This window comes from Salmo trutta, chromosome 18 (assembly GCF_901001165.1).
Source record: "Salmo trutta chromosome 18, fSalTru1.1, whole genome shotgun sequence".
Taxonomy (NCBI): Eukaryota; Metazoa; Chordata; class Actinopteri; order Salmoniformes; family Salmonidae; genus Salmo; species Salmo trutta.
Window position 1 is genome coordinate 33,982,321 of NC_042974.1, and position 23,814 is coordinate 34,006,134.

At 43.9% G+C, this 23,814-nt stretch overlaps 1 protein-coding gene across 6 annotated transcripts in view; it reads left to right on the forward strand.

The window, feature by feature from the left end:
• The window catches only part of LOC115153216 (protocadherin-15-like), a 324,073-nt gene that overhangs the window by 282,195 nt on the left and 18,064 nt on the right, over positions 1–23,814 (forward strand). For all 6 annotated transcript variants that reach the window (XM_029698418.1, XM_029698421.1, XM_029698420.1 and 3 more), the window contains 3 exons: positions 14,238–14,453; positions 19,744–19,832; positions 22,238–22,414. In XM_029698418.1, coding sequence (XP_029554278.1) covers positions 14,238–14,453; positions 19,744–19,832; positions 22,238–22,414 — 482 coding nt within the window. The remainder of the gene's footprint in view (positions 1–14,237; positions 14,454–19,743; positions 19,833–22,237; positions 22,415–23,814) is intronic.

The window sequence follows — 23,814 nt, forward strand, 5'->3', positions numbered from 1 at the left end:
GCCATGCTGGTTAAGTGTGCCTTGAATTCCAAATAAATCACAGACATTGTCACCAGCAAAGCACCCACACACCATCCCACCTCTTCCTCCATGCTTCACGGTGGAAACCACACATTCGGAGATCATCTATTCACCAACTCTGCTTCTCACAAAGACACATCGGTGGGAACATAACAAAAGATATTTTAACTGGTCTAATGTCCATTGCTCATGTTTCTTGGCCCAAGCAAGTCTTTTCTTCTTATTGGTGTCCTTTAGTAGTGGTTTCACACAGTCTCCTCTGAACAGTTGATGTTGAGATGTGTTTGTTACTTGAACTCTGTGAAGCATTTATTTGGGCTGTGGTTTCTTTGCAGCAATTTGACCATGAAGGCCTGATTCAAGAAGTCTCCTCTGAACAGTGTCCCACCCTGATCTGTTTCACCTGTCCTTGTGATTGTCTTCACCCCCCTCCAGGTGTCGCCCATCTTCCCCATTATCCCCTGTGTTCTCTGTGTGTCCGTTGCCAGTTCGTCTTGTTTGTCAAATCAACCAGCATGTTTTGTCTCTGCTCCTGCTTCTCCCCAGTTTCTCTTTTTCTCGCCCGTGGGTTTTACCCTTGCCTTTCCCATTTCTGAGCCCGTCTGCCTGACCACTCTGCCTGACCCTGACCCTGAGCCTGCCTGCCGTGTTGTTCCTTTGCCCCACCTCTGGATTACTGACCTCTGCCAGACCCGAACCTGAGCCTGCCTGCGGTCCTGTACCTATCCCCCACTACTCTGGTTATCGACCCCTGCCTGCCTTGACCTGTCGTTTGCCTGCCCTGTTGTCGTAATAAACATTGTTACTCCCAACAGTCTGCATCTTGGTCTTACCTTCAAACCTGATAGTACGAACTGGCCATGACTGACCCAGTAGACCCGGACCAGCTGCGCAACAGCATCTCCACCCAGGGAACCACCATTGGTAGGCACAAGGAATTGCTTCATGGCCTTGTGGAGGGGGTCCAAACGTTGGCTACACGCCATGACAGTTTGCTGTCAAGACCTTGCGCCTGTGCATCGACTACCGGGTTCTCAACGACATAACGTTGAAGAATCGCTACCCCCTAACACTCATCTCCTCGCTATTTGAGCTGCTCCAGGGGGCCACCGTGTTTTCCAAGCTGGATCTATGGAACACCTCCAACCTGGTGTGGATACAGGAAGAGCTCGAGTGGAAGACGACCTTCAACATGGCCAGCGGTCACTACAAGCATCTAGTCATGCCATTTGGCCTTACCAACACCCCTGCTGTGTTCCAGGCTCTGGTCTATGATGTTCTCCGCGACACCCAAGAACATGTGCTCCACATTCGACAGGTTCTTCAACGCCTCCTGGAGCACCAGCTATTTGTAAAAGCAGGGAAGTGCGAGTTCCATTGTTCCATTAACCCTTTTCTGGGTTTCATCATTGCTGCAGGAAGTGTGCAAATGGATCCCGGGAAGGTGAGAGCGGTGGTGGATTGGCCCCAGCCTAATTCCAGGCTGCAGCTGAAATGCTTCCTGGGGTTCGTCAACTTCTATCGCCGCTTTATCCAGGGTCACAGGACCCTGGCTTCCCCCTTGTCCACTCACCTCGCCCAAGGTTCCATTCATGTGATCTCCAGCTGCTGACCGGGCGTTCCCGGGACCTCAAACATTGCTTCACCACAGCTCCATCTTGGTTCATCCGGACTCTTCCCGTCTGTTCGTGGTGGATGCTGATGCTTCTGATGTCGGAGTGGGGACAGTTCTGTCCCAGCATTCTGCCCTGGACCTCAAGCTACGTCCCTACGCCACTTTCTCCCACCGCCTCAACACCACGGAAAATAACTACGCTGTGGGGAATCGTGAGCTTCTTGCTGTGAAGATGGCATTGGAGGAATGGAGGCACTGGCTGGAGTGGACTGACCGCAAGAACCTGGAGTATCTCCACACTGCCAAGCGCCTCAACTCCAGGCAAGCCAAACTTCTCCCTCTCGTACTGGCTGGGATCCAAAAATGACAAGCCGGATGCACTGTCCCACCACTATAGCCCCGCGGGTACCACCCTGGAGTCCGAGACCATTCTTCCCACCTTGTGCCTGGTGACAGCACTCAACTGGGGTATAGGGAAACAGGTCTGGGAGGCGCAGCAGTCCCAGACAAACCCTGGGGGAGGCCCTGATAATCGGATGTTTGTGCCTGACTCTTCTCCGGTCTGCGGTCCTGGAGTGGGCCCATTCCTCCAGGATTGCCTGCCACCCAGGCTCCTGTCGGACCCTGGCCTTCGTGCGACAACGCTTTTGGTGGCCTAGTATGGTTCCGGATATCACAGCGTTTGTCTCCACCTGCACGGTCTGTGCTCAGAATAAAACTCCTCGGCAAGCTCCGGCTGGTCTTCTGCAACCACTGCCTGTCCCTCACCGTCCCTGGTCCCACATATCCCTGGATTTCATCACGCGTCTCCCCCGTCTGACGGCAACTCTGTCATCCTGACTGTGGTCAGGCCGCTCACTTCATTCCTCTCCCCGAACTACCCTCGGCCAAGGAGACAGCCCAGCTCATGGTGCAGCATGTCTTCCGGATCCATGGACTGCCTGTGGACATCAGTTCTCGTCCCTGTTCTGGAAGGCGTTCTGCGCCCTCATTGGGTTGTCGGCCAGCCTGTCCTCTGGGTTCCACCCCCAGTCCAATGGAAAGTCGGAGCGAGCCAACTAGGATCTTGAGACTACTCTGCACTGCCTGGTCTCCGCCAACCCCACCTCCTGGATCCAGCAGCTGGTATGGTACGAGTACGCCCGCAACACCCTTCCCTGCTCTGCCACGGGCCTATCTCCGTTTGAGTGTTCCCTGGGGTATCAGCCCCCACTCTTCCCTAAGCAGGAGAAGACCTTCTGCCCAGATGTTTGTCCGCCGCTCTCGTCGTATCTGGAGGAGAGCCCTGTCGGCCCTCCTTAAGACCCCCTCCAGGTATCGACGACAAGCGGATTGCCATCGGAGCCCCGGTATCGTCTCGGGCAGAAGGTATGGCTATCCACCCGAGATCTGCCCAGCCGGGTGGAATCTTGCAAACTCTCCCCCCGGTTTATCAGCCCATTTCCCATCTCCAAGATTATTAGACCCTCTGCTGTTCATCTTCTGTTGCCCCGTACCCTTCGTATGCATCCCACCTTTCATGTGTCCAGAGTCAAACCTATGTCTCACATCCCTTTGTCTTCTGTTTCCTGAGCCCGCCTGCCTGACCACTCTGCCTGACCCTGACCCTGAGCCTGCCTGCTGTCCTTTTGCCCCACTTCTGGTTTACCGACATCTGCCTGACCCGACCATGAGCCTGCCTGCCATCCTGTATCTTTACCCACTACTCTGGTTATAGACCCCTGCCTGCCTTGACCTGTTTGCCTGCCCTGTTGCCGTAATAAACATTGTTACTCTGACACAGTCTGCATCTGGGTCTTACCTTCAAATCTGATAAACCATTGATTTTGAGATTTGTCTGTTACTTGAACTCTGTGAAGCATTTATTGGGCAGCAATTTCTGACGCTGGTAAATCTAATGAACTTATCCTCTGCAGCAGAGGTAACTCTGGGCCTTCCCTTCCTGTAGCAGTCTTCATGAGAGCCAGTTTCATCATAGCGTTTGATGGTTTTTGCAACTGCACTTGAAGAAATGTTCAAAGTTCTTGAAATGTTCCGTATTCACTGACAGTCATGTCTTAAAGTAATGATGGACTGTCATTTCTCTTTGCTTATTTGAGCTGTTCTTGCCTTAATATGGACTTGGTCTTTTACCAAATAGGGCTATGTTCTGAACACCACCCCTACCTTGTCACAACACAACTGATTGGCTGAAACGCATTGAGAAGGAAAGAAATTCCACAAATGAACTTTTAACAAGGCACACCTGTTATTTGAAATGCATTCCAGGTGACTACCTCATGAAGCTGGTTGAGAAAATGCCAAGAGTGTGTAAAGCTGTCATCAAGGCAAAGGGTGGCTACTTTGGATTTGTTTAACACTTTTTTGGTTACTACATGATTCCATATGTATTATTTCATAGTTTTGATGTTTTCACTATTATTCTACAATGTAGAATATAGTAAATATAAAGAAAAACCCTTGAATGAGTAGATGTCTCCAAACCTTTGACTGGTACTGTATATTATCCATGTCCTTGTTCAGCCACGACTCCAAGAAACATAGGATATTGCAGTTCTATAGGTCCGTTGAAAAGTTACATTGAGGGGAAAAAGTATTTGATCCCCTGCTGATTTTGTACGTTTGCCCACTGACAAAGAAATGATCAGTCTATAATTTTAATGGTAGGTTTATTTGAACAGTGAGAGACAGAATAACAACAACAAAAATCCAGAAAAACGCATGTCAAAAATGCTATGAATTGATTTGCATTTTAATGTGCTTCTTCTTGAGCCACTCCTTTGTTGCCTTGGCTGTGTGTTTTGGGTCATTGTCATGCTGGAATACCCATCCACGACCCATTTTCAATGCCCTTGTTGAGGGAAGGAGGTTCTCACCCAAGATTTGATGGTACATGGCCCCGTCCATCGTCCCTTTGATCTGGTGAAGTTGTCCTGTCCCCTTAGCAGAAAAACACCCCCAAAGCATAATGTTTCCACCTCCATGTTTGACGGTGGGGATGGTGTTCTTGGGGTCATAGGCAGCATTCTCCTCCTCCAAACCTGGCGAGTTGAGTTGATGCCAAAGAGCTCCATTCACCCAGCACCTTCACCCAGTTGTCCTCTGAATCATTCAGATGTTCATTGGCAAACTTCAGATGGGCATATATATGTGCTTTCTTGAGCAGGGGGACCTTGCGGGTGCTGCAGGATTTCAGTCCTTCACGGCGTAGTGTGTTACCAATTGTTTTCTTGTTGATTATGGTCCCAGCTACCTTGAGATCATTGACAACATCCTCCCGTGTAGTTCTGGGCTGATTCCTCACCATTCTCATGATCATTGCAACTCCACGAGGTGAGATCTGGCACGGAGCCCCAGGCCGAGGGAGATTGACAGTTCTTTTGTGTTTCTTCCATTTGCAAATAATCGCACCAACTGTTGTCACTTTCTCACCAACCTTCTTGGCGATGGTCTTGTAGTCCATTCCAGCCGTGTGCAGGTCTACAATCTTGTCCCTGACATCCTTGGAGAGCTCTTTGGTCTTGGCCATGGTGGAGAGTTTGGAATCTGATTGATTGCTTCTTTGGACAGGTGTCTTTTATACAGGCAACAAGCTGAGATTAGGAGCACTCCCTTTAAGACTGTGCTCCTAATCTCAGCTCGTTACCTGTATAAAAGACACATGGGAGTCAGAAATCTTTCTGATTGAGAGGGGGTCAAATTCTTATTTCCCTCATTAAGGTCCTGGAGTGGCCTAGCCAGTCTCCAGACCTTAATCTCATAGAAAATCTGTGGAGGGAGCTGAAGGTTCGAGTTGCCAAATGTCAGCCTCAAAACCTGTTAGGGACAGACGTTCCGCTAGCGGAACGCCTCACCTATATCCAATGGTATAGAGTGGCGCGAATTACAAATACCTCAAAAATGCTAAAACTTCAATTTTTCAAACATATGACAATTTTACACCATTTTAAAGAAAAGACTCTCCTTTATCTAACCACATTGTCCGATTTCAAAAAGGCTTTACAACGAAAGCAAAACATCAGATTATGTCAGGAGAGTAGCCAGCCAGAAATAATCACACACCCACTTTTCAAGCTAGCATATATGTCACAAAAACCAAAACCACAGCTAAATGCAGCACTAACCTTTGATGATCTTCATCAGATGATACTCCTAGGACATTATGTTATACAATACATGCATGTTTTGTTCAATCAAGTTCATATTTATATCAAAACCAGCTTTTTACATTAGCATGTTTTGTTCAGAACTAGCATTCCCACCGAAAACTTCCGGTGAATTTACTAAATTACTCACAATAAAATTAAATCAAATCAAATGTATTTATATAGCCCTTCATACATCAGCTGAAATCTCAAAGTGCTGTACAGAAACCCAGCCTAAAACCCCAAACAGCAAGCAATGCATGTGAAAGAAGCACGGTGGCTAGGAAAAACTCCCTAGGAAAAACTCCCTAGAAAGGCCAAAAACCTAGGAAGAAACCTAGAGAGGAACCAGGCTATGAGGGGTGGCCAGTCCTCTTCTTGCTGTGCCGGGTGGATATTATAACAGAACATGGTCAAGATGTTAAAAATGTTCATAAATGACCAGCATGGTCAAATAATAATAATCATAGTAGTTGTCGAGGGTGCAACAAGCACGTCCGGTGAACAGGTCAGGGTTCCGTAGCCGCAGGCAGAACAGTTGAAACTGGAGCAGCAGCATGGCCAGGTGGACTGGGGACAGCAAGGAGTCATCATGCCAGGTAGTCCTGAGGCATGGTCCTAGGGCTCAGGTCCTCCGAGAGAAAGAAAGAAAGAGAGAAAGAGAGAATTAGAGAGAGCATATTTAAATTCACACAGGACACCGGATAAGACAAGAGAATACTCAAGAGAATACTCTAGCCCCCCGACACATAAACTACTGCAGCATAAATGCTGGAGGCTGAGACAGGAGGGATCAGAAGACACTGTGGCCCCATCCGATGATACCCCCGGACAGGGCCAAACAGGCAGGATATAACCCCACCCACTTTGCCAAAGCACAGCCCCCACACCACTAGAGGGATGTCTACAACCACCAACTTACCGTCCGAAGACAAGGCCAAGTATAGCCCACAAAGATCTCCGCCATGGCACAACCCAAGGGGGGGGGCGCCAACCCAGACAGGAAGACCACGTCAGTGACTCAACCCACTCAAGTGACGCACCCCTCCCATGGACGGCATGGAAGAACACCAGTAAGTCAGTGACTCAGCCCCTGTAATAGGGTTAGAGGCAGAGAATCCCAGTGGAAAGAGGGGAACCGGCAAGGCAGAGACAGCAAGGGCGGTTCATTGCTCCAGCCTTTCCGTTCACCTTCACACTCCTGGGCCAGACTATACTTAATCATAGGACCTACTGAAAAGATAAGTCTTCAGTAAAGACTGAGTCAATCAGGTTGAGACTGAGTCTGCGTCTCTCACATGGGTAGGCAGACCATTCCATAAAAATGGAGCTCTATAGGAGAAAGCCCTACCTCCAGCCGTTTGCTTAGAAATTCTAGGGACAATTAGGAGGCCTGCGTCTTGTGACTGTAGCGTACGTGTAGGTATGTACGGCAGGACCAAATCGGAAAGATAGGTAGGAGCAAGCCCATGTAATGCTTAGGTTAGGAGTAAAACCTTGATATCAGCCCTTGCCTTAACAGGAAGCCAGTGCAGGGAGGCTAGCACTGGAGTAATATGATAAACATTTTTGGTTCTAGTCAGGATTCTAGCAGCCGTATTTAGCACTAACTGAAGTTTGTTTAGTGCTTTATCCGGGTAGCCGGAAAGTAGAGCATTGCAGTAGTCCAGCCTAGAAGTAACAAAAGCATGGATTAATTTTTCTGCGTCATTTTTGGACAGAAAGTTTCTGATTTTTGCAATGTTACGTAGATGGAAAAAAGCTGTCCTTGAAACAGTCTTGATATGTTCTTCAAAAGAGAGATCAGGGTCCAGAGTAACGCCGAGGTCCTTCACAGTTTTATTTGAGACGACTGTACAACCATCCAGATTAATTGTCAGATTCAACAGAATATATCTTTGTTTCTTGGGACCTAGAACAAGCATCTCTGTTTTGTCCGAGTTTAAAAGTAGAAAGTTTGCAGCCATTCACTTCCTTATGTCTGAAACACAGGCTTCAATCGAGGGCAATTTTGGGGCTTCACCATGTTTCATTGAAATGTATAGCTGTGTGTCGTCCGCATAGCAGTGAAATTTAACATTATGTTTTCGAATGACATCCCCAAGAGGTAAAATATATAGTGAAAACAATAGTGGTCCTAAAACGGAACCTTGAGGAACACCGAAATTTACAATTGATTTTTCAGAGGACAAACCATTCACAGAGACAAACTGATATCTTTCCGACAGATAAGATCTAAACCAGGCCAGAACTTGTCCATGTAGACCAATTTGGGTTTCCAATCTCTCCAAAAGAATGTGGTGATCGATGGTATCAAAAGCGGCACTAAGATCTAGGAGCACGAGGACAGATGCAGAGCCTCGGTCTGACGTCATTAAAAGGTCATTTGCCACCTTCACAAGTGCAGTCTCAGTGCTATGATGGGGTCTAAAACCAGACTGAAGCGTTTTGTGTCTTCAGGAAGGCAGTGAGTTGCTGTGCAACAGCTTTTTCAAAATTTTTTGAGAGGAATGGAAGATTCGATATAGGCCGATAGTTTTTTATAATTTCTGGGTCAAGATTCGGCTTTTTCAAGAGAGGCTTTATTACTGCCACTTTTAGTGAGCTTGGTACACATCCGGTGGATAGAGAGCCGTTTATTATGTTCAACATAGGAGGGCCAAGCACAGGAAGCAGCTCTTTCAGTAGTTTAGTTGGATAGGGTCCAGTATGCAGCTTGAGGGTTTGGAGGCCATGATTATTTTCATCATTGTGTCAAGAGATATAGTACTAAAACACTTTAGTATCTCCCTTGATCCTAGGTCCTGGCAGAGTTGTGCAGACTCAGGACAATGGAGCTTTGGAGGAATACCCAGATTTAAAGAGGAGTCCGTAATTTGCTTTCTAATGATCATGATCTTTTCCTCAAAGAAGTTCATAAATTTATTACTGCTGAAGTGAAAGCCATCCTCCATTTTTGAATGCTGCTTTTAGTTAGCTTTGCGACAGTATCAAAAAGAAATTTCGGATTGCAAAGGTAATCCAAACGTTGACAAAAAAAATAACAATTATTTTAAGAATTATAGATACAGAACTCCTTTATGCAATTGCGGTGTCCGATTTTAAAATAGCTTTTCGGTGAAAGCACATTTTGCAATATTCTGAGTAGATAGCCCGGCCATCACGGCTAGCTATTTTGACACCCACCAAGTTTGGCACTCACCAAACTCAGATTTACTATAAGAAAAATTTGATTACCTTTGTTGTTCTGCGTCAGAATTCACTCCCTGGACTTCTACTTCAACACCGTACTTTGAAGCATGTCAAACGCTGTTTAAAATACATTTTTATGTGATTTTTCTCATAAAATAGCGATAATATTCCAACCGGGAGACGTTGTATCCGTTCAAACACAGAAAGAAGAAAATGGAGTCATCACATGCATGCACACGCCAGTTTCATTGTTCTCAGACGTACCACTCTCCAAAACCCCTACTGTTTTTCGCCCAGAGACTGCAGAGTTATCATTCAACGTTCTGGCGCCTTCTGAGAGCCAATGAAAGCCTTAGAAAATGTCACGTTACAGCAGAGATCCTGTATTTTCGATTAAGAGGCTACAGAAGGCCAAGAAATGGTCAGACAGGGCACTTCCCATATAGAATCTTCTCAGGTTTTGGCCTGCCATATGAGTTCTGTTATACTCACAGACACCATTCAAACATTTTTAGAAACTTTAGAGCAGGTGTTCCGCTAGCGGAACGTCTAGATGTAAGAGGTTAAATCGGATACGTTTTTTATCCGGCCGTGCAAATACTGCCCCCTAGCCCCAACAGGTTAATGACTTGGAGAAGATCTGCAAAGAGGAGTGGGACAAAATCCCTCCTGAGATGTGTGCAAACCTGGTGCCAACTACAAGAAACGTCTGACCTCTGTGATTGCCAACAAAGGTTTTGCCACCAAGTACTAAGTCATGTTTTGCAGAGTGGTCAAACGACTTGAAGAGAGCCCATGCATCCAGATTTCCACTTCCTGGTAGGATTTCTCTCAGGTTTTTGCTTGCCATATGAGTTCTGTTATACTCACAGACACCATTCAAACGGTTTTAGAAACTTCAGAGTGTTTTCTATCCAAATCTACTAATAATATGCATATCCTAGCTTCTGAGTTTGAGTAGGAGGCAGTTTAATATGGCCACATATTTTTTCCGAAATTGTCAATACTGCCCCCTAGCCCCAACAGGTTTTAAGGACAAGAGGGAATTAACAATCAATGGAAATAGTTGTGACTTTGTAAGGGGTCAGAGACACGGGAGGAATTTCAGTCCGGGACTCATAGCTACATGTGGCAAGTTCTCATTGGTCCGAACTGTCTATACATTGAGCCTGAAAAGGGATACTTGTTATTTGACCATTGGCCCAATTTTACTGAAAGGAATTCTAATTGGTTAACCACAGGCTAGGGTTGGGTTATAAATGACACCCTGTCCCTTTGCTCAATGGAGAAACCATTGAGGACAGGGAAGAATGAACACCTGCCATCTACTCCCCAGCATAACAACTATGATTTGTTCTCTTTGAATAAATGTATTTTTCACCCCCTGATTTGCTTTGGGGTCTGTGTTATTGAAGAAAAACATCAACTGCTAACAAGGGTTAGGGTAAGGGTTAAGTTTAGGGTTAGGATAAGTGTTAAGGTTAAAAATCATGACAAATTAAGAGATGGAAATAGCATGTGGCATCCATTTTGGCTGCAGACAGAGATCTGCATATAATGATGATATGCTCATGTCTCCGCCCTAACAATGGGAGTTGTTGTCCAAAATGCGGGAAGGCAGGCGACACGCTTAGGTCCAAAATAAGTCCATAGAAACGGATTGTGACTATTTTGGACAGATTTTGGCGAGAGTGAAACCTCTCGCTTCACTTCTTTCACTCTGCTGCAGAAGAGAATGTGAGAGGTGAAAGGTCAGTGTGACAGCCCAGTGTTCTTCTGGCTTCTTATTTTTCTTCTTTTGAATGTGCAAACATACAAAGTTAGTTTTTCTTACTCTTTTGTAGAAGTTAGAGTTCCACCGGAAGTGATGTCACACTAACCTCAACTCTCACACTCTCCTCTGCAGCCAAAATGAAAGCCACATGCTATAAAACAAATCACCTTGATCTTATAAGCACATTGTAAGCACATTTAGAAAGGATGTGCCTTGTTACAATTGTTGTTACCAGGTCCTAGCTAATTTATTAACCCTGGCATAACATGTTGATTCGATGGTAGTGGCACCTTGTAGTTACATGTAACAAGGTCAGATTTTGGTTGTAGTTATTAACATGGTAATTCACTGATGACTTTTAAACGTGTAATTACAAAACATGAGTTACATAGTGGAACAAGAAAATGTGGAATAACCTTCAGCAAGTGAAAGTGTAATTACAAATTCCTTCTTACATTTCTGTAATAAATGAGTTTTACAATCTTATTAACGTAATTACATAGTAAAAGCTATGTAACTACTATGTTATTACTGTTATTACTGTGTAGTTACATAGTAATAGGAACAACTTAATATAAAGAGTTACCCACATTTTGGCTGTGGCATCAATGTTTAGTCTTAGCTGTCTTTTTTTCTTGAGCGGTCTTCAGATGGTATTTGATGTGTCTGAGATCGATGTATGAATTTAAGGCAAGCAACTCAACAGTGTATAGATTAGCCATATCATCGTCAAATTCAACTTTAAATAGTTTGGAAGGGAACCCGGGGTAAGAAAATATGGCAGGGGGTGATGTGGCACAGTGGTATTGACTGAGAAGGGCCTTTCATCTGCTGTGCAGTAGAGTAGATAATGAGAGTGGTAGATAAATACAAGCCTATTTACCCATACTTGCTCTCCATGTCACTTAGTGGCACAGTGTACATTTTACGCAAAGAGTTTTCTAAGAACATATTGATTGGCTTTACAAAGGGTAGGCCTATTGAGTAGAAGTCTATTTGCCAACCCATTCTTGCTCTCCATGCCACTTAATGGCCCAGTGTTCATTTTATGGCCCCCCAAAAAATCAGAACCTTTGTTCTCAAGTGCTTTTACAAACAATAATGAGATTAAGCCAGGGTTGCAAAGGGAGGGCATAATGCCGGTAATTTTGGAAACTTTTTTTTCATGAATTAGTCTGTCTTCTCTTGAACCATATGGTCTAGACCAGGGATGGGCAACAGGTGGCCCACAGACCACAATCGGCCCCTCTGCCCCCCTTTTGTAGGCCCGCGGACCAATTTCCAAAAACTCAGTTGGGGTCTCAATTTACTGTTGAGAGTTAAACTAATAGAAGACACAAGATGCAATTTCGAAATTTGGTTGTGCATCAGACATTTTTCTCTGGTTATGTCAGTTACTGACAGTCACTCAATTGGTCTATGTCAGCTTAAAAAATGTAGATTCATAAATTAGTCTAGTTTGTAGTAATCATGGTCGAATTACTGACTGGGGGGGGTCCCCATTGATTTTGTTAGTCACTCTCACTCAGATATCATATTAAAAACTGCAAACATTTCTCTCCAACCTATGGCAAAATGTGTAGAAATTGTCTGTAAAACTGCAATTTTTTCTCTTCACACTATGGCAAAATTACTAGAATTGCATGACATTTTGGGACAGAGCTGCTTTGCACATATGCACATAGAATACACACAAATGGAGGGCATATAATAGAGTATTGAGGCAACTTCAACTAACAAACCAAAATAACATCATATAAGTATGTCCCTCTGGATAAGAGCTTCTGCTAATTGACCAAAATGTAAATATGAATATAGATATATTTTTTTTAAGTTATTCAAGTATAGATTATCAAAGTTTCCACTACCCAAATTAATTAACATTCTGGTAACTTTGGTAAATTACCATTACTTTGAATGGTATACAGTCTTATTTGAGAAAATCTTTCCCCTCTAATGACAGAGAGTATGTTTGCATGCACAGTAATAATTCAATATTAAACTGATTGTGGGAGTAGGCAGATTATGCAATAGTCATGTAAACACCTTACTCTGCTTATCTTAATCAACGTAAGGTCAAAATCGAAGTAAGCATATGCCGATTAAAACACCTGGTTTTCTGAGCAATAATTCAAATTATTAGACCATTTAAACAACTTAATCGGCGTTCCAGCCGTGTATCTGCGCATGTGCTAGCACCAGACGAGCAAGCATCCCTCTTTAGCGCGAGTGAAGTAAATTCGGAACAATTGAATGTATTTGTCAAAGAAGTCCTTTTCACATACAAATTTTATATCTCCAAACTCAGAATCAAATATGCAACTCAAAAATGACATGGTTGCTGTGGTAAAACATTTATTTTGATTGGTGATTTTCAGGTAAGCTGATTTCAGATGTGTCCATGTAAACAGGATTATAAGGAAAATCGTTATTCTTGCAAAGCGTGTAAATGTTTTAATCAAACTATCATATTAATCTGACTATCCACAATAATCGCTTTATTGTGTGCATGTAACCATACTCTAAGATTGGGCAGCCCTGTCATTAAAATGCTCTCTTACCATACATCCCTCCCTTGATTCTCCCTCATTCAATCCCTCCATCCTCCCATGCCCAGGAACAGTAGCTGCTGCTTTGGTAGCAGCTAATGGGGATCCATAATAAATACAAATACAAATACCCGGAGAGAAAAAAGGCATTGCACCTATTAATCAATGTCATTGCAAACAGGCACTCTGAGAATTGGTGCCAGTGGCAGGGAGGCCAGAGTCTATGGGCGTGTCCGAAATCTGTCTTGCCTACTACTTACTAAAACTACATACTGTGTACTAATCATGAAAACGTATGCAGTAAGCAACAAATATGACCATACTAGACTCATCCATACTGAGAAAGCGCCATCTTGAGCAATCACGCATGTTCACCGCCATTCGTTCATTTTGGTAGAACATGTACCCTATTCTGATTATCAGCTGTTGTTAAACAAAAGTGCATCTCGGAAGACAATTCTCCTACTGAAAAGGGTTCAGCGAATTCTTCTAGATGAATGAGTAGGAGAGCCTGGCATTTAAGACTCAAGTTCCCCTCTCCTGGCCAAATCAGATCAATGCACTCTCGTCTTCAGGGAACACTGACAATAGTACATTTTGGTCAATGAGCAAAAGTTCTTATCCAGAGCAACATGCTTAGATGATGGTAATTTGGTTTGTAAGTTGCCTCAATACTGTATTCTATGCCTCCCATTTGTGTGTATTCTATGTGCATATTTGTGGCGACAAGGAAAGCAGTCTGTCCCAAAATGTGCAACCATAACTGAAGCACACTCATCATTACTGCCATTGGTAAAGTGATAGTTCACCCAAATTACAAAATTACATTCCAGTTTCCTTACCCTGTAAGCAGTCTACCGCGTGTGTGTGTTTGTATGTTGTTGTGGTTGTGGGTTTTCTTGTGTGTGTTTGTGTGTGGTTGTGGGTTTTCTTTTCCCTAGGCCACTGATGCAGATACAGGGAACTACAGTGCCAATGCGTACCGGCTGATCATCCCGCCCACGGCAGATGGTCAAGACAGCTTTGTGATCGAGCAGTACACGGGCATCATCAAGACGGCCATCATGTACCGCAACATGCGCAGGTCCTACTTCAAGTTTGAGGTCATTGCCACCGACAACTACGGAGAGGGTCTGAGCAGCAGCGCCGATGTGGTGGTGAGTGTCTACTGTCCTCAAACAACCCATATCCCTAGATGGTTTGAAACACTCTCTCTCTCTCACACACATACACATATGTAAACCTTTATTTCCTCAAGTGTTTCTCATTGGGCAAGTGATATGAGACTACAAAGTCTGGCAGTTAGTAGTTTGTCATCCGTTAACTGTGATCTTAACAGATGCCAAGCCCCACACCCTCCACCCAAACAACCTGATGGGTTTATTATTGTCTGACAGTTTTCTTCTGAGCTGATGTATTCATTAGGAAGCTACATGATGATGAAACATGATTTATTTTCTATATAGACTGTGTCTAGCTATCAATATATAACATTATGAAGAGCACCAACAGCACAAAATATGCATAATGGGTACGCCAGTGAACCCCTTTTATTTTTATTTTTTATTTCACCTTTATTTAACCAGGTTGGATAGTTGAGAACAAGTTCTCATTTGCAACTGCGACCTGGCCAAGATAAAGCATAGCAATTCGACACATACACTGGAGTGGTAGATGTGCAGAAGATGAATGTGCAAGTAGAGATACTGGGGTGCAAAGGAGCAAGTAAAATAAAATAAATACAGTAAGGGGATGAGGTAGATAGATGGGCTGTTTACAGATGGGCTATGTACAGGTGCAGTGATCTGTGAGCTGCTCTGACAGCTGGTGCTTAAAGCTAGTGAGGGAGATATGAGTCTCCAGCTTCAGAGATTTTTGCAGTTTGTTCCAGTCATTGGCAGCAGAGAACTGGAAGGAAAGGCGACTAAAGGAGGAATTGGCTTTTGGGGTGACCAGTGAGATATACCTGCTGGAGCGCGTGCTACGAGTGGGTGCTGCTATGGTGACCAGTGAGCTGAGATAAGGCAGGGCTTTACCTAGCAGAGACTTGTAGATAACCTGTAGCCAGTGGGTTTGGCGAAGCGAGGGCCAACCAACGAGAGCGTACAGGTCGCAGTGGTGGGTAGTGTATGGGGCTTTGGTGACAAAACGGATGGCACTGTGATAGACTGCATCCAAATTGTTGAGTAGAATGTTGGAGGCTATTTTATAGATGACGGCGCCGAAGTCGAGGATCGGTAGGATGGGTCAGTTTTACGAGGGTATGTTTGGCAGCATGAGTGAAGGATATTTTGTTGCGATATAGGAAGCCGATTCTAGATTTAATTTTGGATTGGAGATGCTTAATGTGAGTCTGGAAGGAGAGTTTACAGTCTAACCAGACACCTAGGTATTTGTAGTTGTCCACGTATTCTAAGTCAGAGCCATCCAGAGTAGTGATGCTGGACAGGTGGGCAGGTACGGGCAGTGATCGATTGAATAGCATGCATTTAGTTTTACCTGCATTTAAGAGCAGTTAGAGGCCACGGAAGGAGAGTTGTATGGCATTGAAGCTCGTCTGGAGGTTAGTTACAGTGAGGGAAAAAAGTTTTTGATTCCATGCTGATTTTGTACGTTTGCCCACTGACAAAGAAATGATCAGTCTATAATTTTAATGGTAGGTTTATTTGAACAGTGAGAGACAGAACAACAACAAAAAATCCAGAAAAACACATGTCAAAAATGGTATAAAATTATTTGCATTTTAATGAGGGAAATAACTATTTGACACCTCTGCAAAACATGACTTAGTACTTGGTGGCAAAACCCTTGTTGGCAATCTCAGAGGTCAGACGCTTCTTGTAGTTGGCCACCAGGTTTGCACACATCTCAGGAGGGATTTTGTCCCACTCCTCTGCAGATATTCTCCAAGTCATTAAGGTTTCGAGGCTGACGTTTGGCAACTCGAACCTTCAGCTCCCTCCACAGATTTTCTATGGGATTAAGGTCTGGAGACTGGCTAGGCCACTCCAGGACCTTAATGTGCTTCTTCTTGAGCCACTCCGTTGTTGCCTTGGCCGTGTGTTTTGGGTCATTGTCATGCTGGAATACCCATCCCCGACCCATTTTCAATGCCCTGGCTGAGGGAAGGAGGTTCTCACCCAAGATTTGACGGTATATGGCCCCGTCCATCGTCCCTTTCATGCGGAGAAGTTGTCCTGTCCCCTTAGCAGAAAAACACCCCCAAAGCATAATGTTTCCACCTCCATGTTTGACAGTGGGGATGGTGTTCTTAGGGTCATATGCAGCATTCCTCCTCCTCCAAACACGGCGAGTTGAGTTGATGCCAAAGAGCTCCATTTTTGTCTCATCTAACCACAACACTTTCACCCAGTAGTCCTCTGAATCATTCAGATGTTCATTGGCAAACTTCAGACGGGCATGTATATGTGCTTTCTTGAGCAGCGGGACCTTGCGGGCGCTGCAGGATTTCAGTCCTTCACGGCGTAGTGTGTTACCAATTGTTTTCTTGGTGACTATGGTCCCAGCTGCCTTGAGATCATTGACAAGATCCTCCCGTGTAGTTCTGGGCTGATTCCTCACCATTCTCATGATCATTGCAACTCCACGAGGTGAGATCTTGCATGGAGCCCCAGGCCGAGGGAAATTGACAGTTCTTTTGTGTTTCTTCCATTTGCGAATAATCGCACCAACTGTTGTCACCTTCTCACCAAGCTGCTTGGCGATGGTCTTGTAGCTCATTCCAGCCTTGTGTAGGTCTACAATCTTGTCCCTGACATCCTTGGAGAGCTCTTTGGTCTTGGCCATGGTGGAGAGTTTGGAATCTGATTGATTGATTGCTTCTGTGGACAGGTGTCTTTTATACAGGTAACAAGCTGAGATTAGGAGCACTCCCTTTAAGAGTGTGCTCCTAATCTCAGCTCGTTACCTGTATAAAAGACACCTGGGAGCCAGAAATCTTTCTGATTGAGAGGGGGTCAAATACTTATTTCCCTCATTAAAATGCAAATCAATTTATAACATTTTTGACATGCGTTTTTCTGGATTTTTTTGTTGTTATTCTGTCTCTAACTGTTCAAATAAACCTACCATTAAAATTATAGACTGATCATTTATTTGTCAGTGGGCAAACGTACAAAATCAGCAGGGGATCAAATACTTCTTTCCCTCACTGTAAGTGTCCAAAGAGGGGCCAGAAGTATACAGAATGGTGTCGTCTGCGTAGAGGTGGATCGGAGAATCACCAGCAGCAAGAGCGACATCATTGATGTATACAGAGAAGAGAGTCGGCCTGAGAAATGAACCCTGTGGCACCCCCATAGAGACTGCCAGAGGTCCGGACAACAGGCCCTCCGATTTGACACACTGACCTCTATCAGAGAAGTAGTTGGTAAACCAGGTGAGGCAATCATTTGAGAAACCAAGCCTGTCGAGTCTGCCAATAAGAATGTGGTGATTAACAGAGTCGAAAGACTTGGCCAGGTTGATGTTACGGCTGCACTGTAATGTCTCTTATCGATGGCGGTTATGATGTTTAGGATGTTGTTATATTCAAGGCATAGTGTACAGACAAAGGTAAGGTAGGAAGTGAGTACATTGGAGGTAGACCTAGGCATTGAGTAATGATGAGAGAGATATAGTCTCTAGAGACGTTTAAACCAGGTGATGTCATCGCATATGTATGAGGTGGAACAACATGGTTGGTTAAGGCATATTGAGCAGGGCTTGAGGCTCTACAGTGAAATATGACAGTAATCACTAACCAGGACAGTCATGGACGAGGCATATTGATATTATAGAGAGGCATGCGTAGCCAAGTGAACATATGGGTCCAGTGAGTGGTTGGGCTGGCTGGGGACACGGCGATTCAGACAGTTAGCAGGCCGATGCTAACAAGCTAGCCGATAGTAGGCCGGGGCCAACAAGCTAGCAGTTAGCAGACCGGGGCTAGCAAACTAGCAGTTAGCAGACCGGTTTAGCAAGCAAGCAGTTAGCAGAACGGGGCAAGCAAGCTAGCAGTTAGCAGACCGGGGCTAACAAGCTAGCAGTTAGCAGACCGGGGCTAGCAAGTTAGGAGAAGGGCTTTGGGGGACGTCGCGGTGGGGGTAAGTCTGTTCTTGCCTCTTCGTGCGGTGACGTCGATAGACCAGTCGTGGATTAGTAGGGTTCCAAGTAGCTCTAGGTAGCTAGCAGGCCGCGGTTAGCAGAATGGGCCTTCAGCGGACGTCGCGCCTGAGGAGCCTGTTGGAATCCTCGGGCAGATTATGTCGGTATTCCAGTCGTAGAGGATCGGTGGGGTTCCGTGCCCCGTACCGGCAGTAGAAGGGGTCCGGATATTGTAGTTCAGGAGTGGGCTTTGGTGGTAGCCCAGGAGCCCTAGCCAGGCTAGCTTCAGGCTAATTGGTGCTTGCTCCGGGATGGAAACGCTAGCCAGGAGTAGTCACCCGGGATTGCGATCCAGATGAAAATGTTTAGAGTTTGCGATAGGAATCCGGGGATATGTAGAGAAAAAAAATAGGTCTATTATGCTCTGGTTTGAGTCACGTTGTACGAACTGGCGAGAGTTTTCCGAGCTAAAGGTTAGCTGATGACTGCTAGCAGTGGTTTGCTGACTGATAGCTGGTAGGTAGTTAGCTGTCTAGCTTCAGTTGAGGGATTCCAGATCCAAAGTAAATAGAAATACTTTAGAAAAAAAATAGATCCACGCCACATTGGGTGAGGCTGGTTGCAGGAGAGTATTTAGAAGTTGAGGGTTAGGAAAATATTTTTAAAAGATATATACAAGGGACACGACAGGACAAACACAAAGACGTCTGACTGCTACGCCGTCTTGGATAGTATGGATAATTATTATTATTATAATATTGGATAATAACCCCTCTGCTTCGAGCTGATGATGCAATTCAACAATGCATGGAAGGGTTCTCTGCTCATTGTAATTGGTGTGTTTGTGTGTGCATGTGTGTGTGTGTCTTTTTACTTAGACAATACATTTCCATTTGCTTCCAGTTATTGGAGCCAGTGTTGCTCTTAATGTGTAGGGCAAAGAAGTCTGTAATGACACAGAAGGAGTGTTTGGGACGGGTGACAGCGACGTGTGCTTAATTAACCATGTTGACCATTTTCAAGAGAAAATGTAATTTCATGGAGCCTGTGTGTGAGATTTGGCCTTAATGCGCCGGCAAATATTAGGTGCAATTAGATTTGCCACATGGCACCAATACAAGCAGACAATTAAGTTTCTCATTTCGGCCACCAGGAGCATGTCAATCATGAATGTACAACATTTACATAGCCTCTCTCTTTCACACACACTTTTTATTTCTCTCACTGCTGCTCTCTCTCTCTCTCTCACTGCTGCTCTCTCTCTCTCTCTCACTGCTGCTCTCTCTCTCTCTCTCACTGCTGCTCTCTCTCTCTCTCTCTCTCTCTCTCTCTCTCTCTCAGGTGTCTGTGGTCAACCAACTGGATATGCAGGTGGTGGTGTCCAATGTCCCGCCCACGGTTGTGGAGGAGAATAAAGAGCAGCTTATTGCGTAATGCACCAGTCAATCACTTTCTTTCAGCTTTATTGTCACATTGAACATGCTTGGTTAAATTGAAAACATATTAGGGTCCTAAAGGCCCCTGAACACTCAACAGAAACAGGAGAGTGGAGTAAGAGGAATAGCAAAGTGGGATTGCATACATTTTTTCCCCCCTGATGAATAAGGGGCCTTGGTTCAAGGTGTCACGATGCAACTTGCGAACTCTGCTAGTGAAATTGTTTGTGTTTGATGTGAGGGTAGTCTTCAACTGTGTTTTGAGACTTTATGGAACAGAAAAAAAGTTCTAGCACTTCAGAAGTTCTAGCATTTTTTTTAAATCCCTGTGTTGCATAATTTACAGTAGGTCCTCAATGGCTTCACTGTATGTTTATTTTCTGTCTCCCTTAACCAATGATTGGGCAATTTAAACCACTGATTGTCCAGATAGACAGTCAAATCAATTTTTCTCAATCAGTTGATGACTGAAAAACAGTACAGTTTCTAGACAGATAATAAAATAAGAAGGCATTCATTATTTTCAAATCTCACTTTAAATGACACTACCTCTCTAAGATCGCTGCTCTATGCCTTGACAACTACATCATGTGTTTAGTTAGTCATTCTGATAACATCTGAGAGGCCTCCCATTTTCCTTGGTCCTAGTTGGGGACCACAACAATTACCTGGGTACTCTATTCATCAGGCTCGGCAATCGGGTTGGAGAAAGCAACCATTTAGTGGCTGTAATTTAAAGTGCCGATTTCACTCAGCCTGGAATTGATTATGGGAGACCTGTTTTGCCAAGAGCAAAAAATTGTGAAAAAAATAAAATTCTTAAAACCATGGCCTCAAACAGATATAGTCACAAGTTGTAAGTTGTAAAAAGATGTTTCAGCATTATAAAGTCAATGTCATAATTTGTGGGTGACAACACATGAAGGTGAAGTGAACCAAGGCAACCACTACTAACGTTTGATCAGCACATTGTAACACACAGCATGACAGAAGTTTATGAATGATTCATAAAGCCTTCACGTCATGGTAAAGATGGATGTAGAAATATGAAGGTAGTTATAGCTAATGCTTAAGCGATACCTGCAGTGTTAAACCTTTCCTGTAAATTTACAGCATTATACTGGCACCAGAGTTGCCAGCTTAATAAAGTGATTTTGCTTTACAGCTGAGATACTGTAATACATTTTACAGTACAATTTTACTTACTGTAAAACATATTAGAGTATCCCTACTGTAAATTAACAGCAGGGATGATGTAATGATTCAACACTAATTATTATCTGAGTGATTTCTTTTCTACGTCGCATAGGAAGATATTTAGAGCAGACTGAAATGGCTTGTGTCAACTTGAGCAACAGTGAAGTCAAAAGTCTGTGATTTATTTAGAATTCAAGGCACACTTAACCAGCATGGCTACCGCAGCATTCTGCATGGATAAGCCATCCCATCTGGTTTGCGCTTAGTGGGACTATCATTTATTTCTCATCAGGACAATGACCCAACACACCTCCAGGCTGTGTAAGGGCTATTTGACCAAGAAGGAGAGTGATGATGGTGCATCAGATGACCTGGCCTCCACAATCACCTGACCTCAACACAATTGAGATGGTTTGGGATGAGTTGGACCATAGGGTTAAGGAAAAGCAGCCAACAAGTACTGAGCATATGTGGGAACTCCTTCAAGACTGTTGGAAAAGCATTCCTCATGAAGTGTGCAAAGCTGTCATCAAGGCAAAGGGTGGCTACTTTGAAGAATCCCAAATATAAAATATATTTTGATGCGTTTGACACTTTTTTTGGTTACTACATTGTTCCATATGTGTTATTTCATAGTTTTGATGTCTTCACTATTATTCTACAATGTAGAAAATAGTAAAAATAAATAAAAACCCTTGAATGAGTAGGTGTGCCCAAACTTATGACTGGTACTGTAGCTAAGAAAACATGCCGTAATTCAATGTTGGCCAGCAATAAAGATACTTATAAAGTCAAGGTACCAAACCAGCAGCTTCTGAAAATATTCTTCCACTTCACAGCAGCTTCAAGAAGATATTTATTAAAATAGTCTGAGCTTCATGTGTCTCAGCTGACAGCATGAGGTTGGCGCCTGAAACTGATCATTTGAATCTACAGTAAGCATAAGCTATTATTGTAAATACATACAGTATGTTAGTGGAATTTTTACAGGAGGCTTCCAATTCCAGATATTAACAGTATTTTCAGCATTTTACCCATAGTGCAGTGCAATCTACAGCATCGATGCTGTAAAACAGATTTGCAATATTTTCCTGTGCATTCTACAGTGTTTAACCATTGAAATTTACAGAAAGTCTTGGTGCTGTACTATACTTTATTTTAAATATGAACAGACCACATTGTTTTTGTCTCCCAAACATCAGTATTATGGAGCGATACGTGCAGGACCAGATCCCAGGGGCCAAGGTGGTGGTGGAGTCCATCGGGCCGCAGCTGTTCGGAGACGGCTTAGACCAGGAGGACTACACCAAGTCAGACCTGATGGTGTATGCCATTGACCCACTGACCAACAGGGCCATATCACGCCAGGAGCTCTTTAAGTGAGTGAGCCAACACAATTAAATGAAAAGCTCTTTACCTTTGTCTCTCTCTCCTCTTCTCTCTTTTTCTCTTGCTACATACATTCTTTGTCTTATCCTCCCTTCTACCCTATGAATTAGTAAGCAAACACGTTTTACTTATTTCTTCCTCTCTATCTCTCTCCACACATCCCCAGGCCCTTTCCTTCTATCCAAAGGCCCCCGTCCCCCTGCAGGGTGTGTTAATTCAGTCACTCACCAGAATGGTGGGGATGGTGGAGAGAGAGCGGAAATGTGTATGTGTGAGAGAGAGAGAGAGAGAGAGAGAGAGAGAGAGAAAGGAAGAGAGAAAAGGGAGGTACTATTCCATCAATCCATCAGTGGCTGATACTAAGCCTCCCAGAGGCGCCAACATTCTGGAGAAATGCCATTTTAGCATTTGTCCCCTGTATGGAGAGAGAGAGAGAGAGAGAGAGAGAGAGACTCCTCTGAACCCAGGTTTCCCCTCTTACAAAGCAGGTGAAATGCTTTTTTACACTGTAAAGGCGCAGCTGAAAAGTGCTTTTGCAACACTTTTTCACAGCAGAACCATGTTGCTCCCATTTATCTCAGACAGGGTTAGGTCCTACTTCCCCTACAAGATAAGAAGGAGAGCATGAGGAGTGGGGTGGCGAAAGAGATTTCTACTTTTTAATTCACATTACATCCTTGCCTTATCTTTCGTTGTGGCTGGCAACGTGACATTCTTGGTCCACAACTCAAATATATTGTAAATGTCACAGTAGCCACTAGCCAGTAAGCACAAACTATTCAACAACGACATAATTTTTTTTTCTAAAACATATTACGCTATTGAATAACGCAACCAAACTATATTAAACTATTGAATAATGCAACCAAACCATATTACACTTTTGAACAATGCAACAATTCACAAGCATGTACGTGCAGACAATTAAAGGCTTTATTTTCTCATCTGAAGTTACAGTCATTACATTTTAGCTTCAAGTTAAAAGCACAGAGTTGCTATAACAGCATGTCTTCATCAAGTAACGTTAGCCTATCAAAAAGAACGATTAACCCAAATATAGAAGTACAGTAGGCCTAGCATACAACAAATCGGGTTTCACTTTTATCAATATCATGAAAATCATTACATGTGGTAAAAGCAAATTGTGACTGAAAACGTGGGTATAAGTGAATTCACTTATTCAAATAAAATGCCTCATGATTCATCAATGTGCACAATTACTCTGTACTTCAATCTAATCAACTATAACCTACTGATAAGAACCACAGCTGCAGGTATCCTAGAGAAGCCTATGCGCTCTGATCTGGGCCTGGCCAGGGGAAACGCAATGTCATGTTTTTATAGTCTAAGCTGTGTATTTCTACCCTAAAATAAACCCATTTATTTGTGT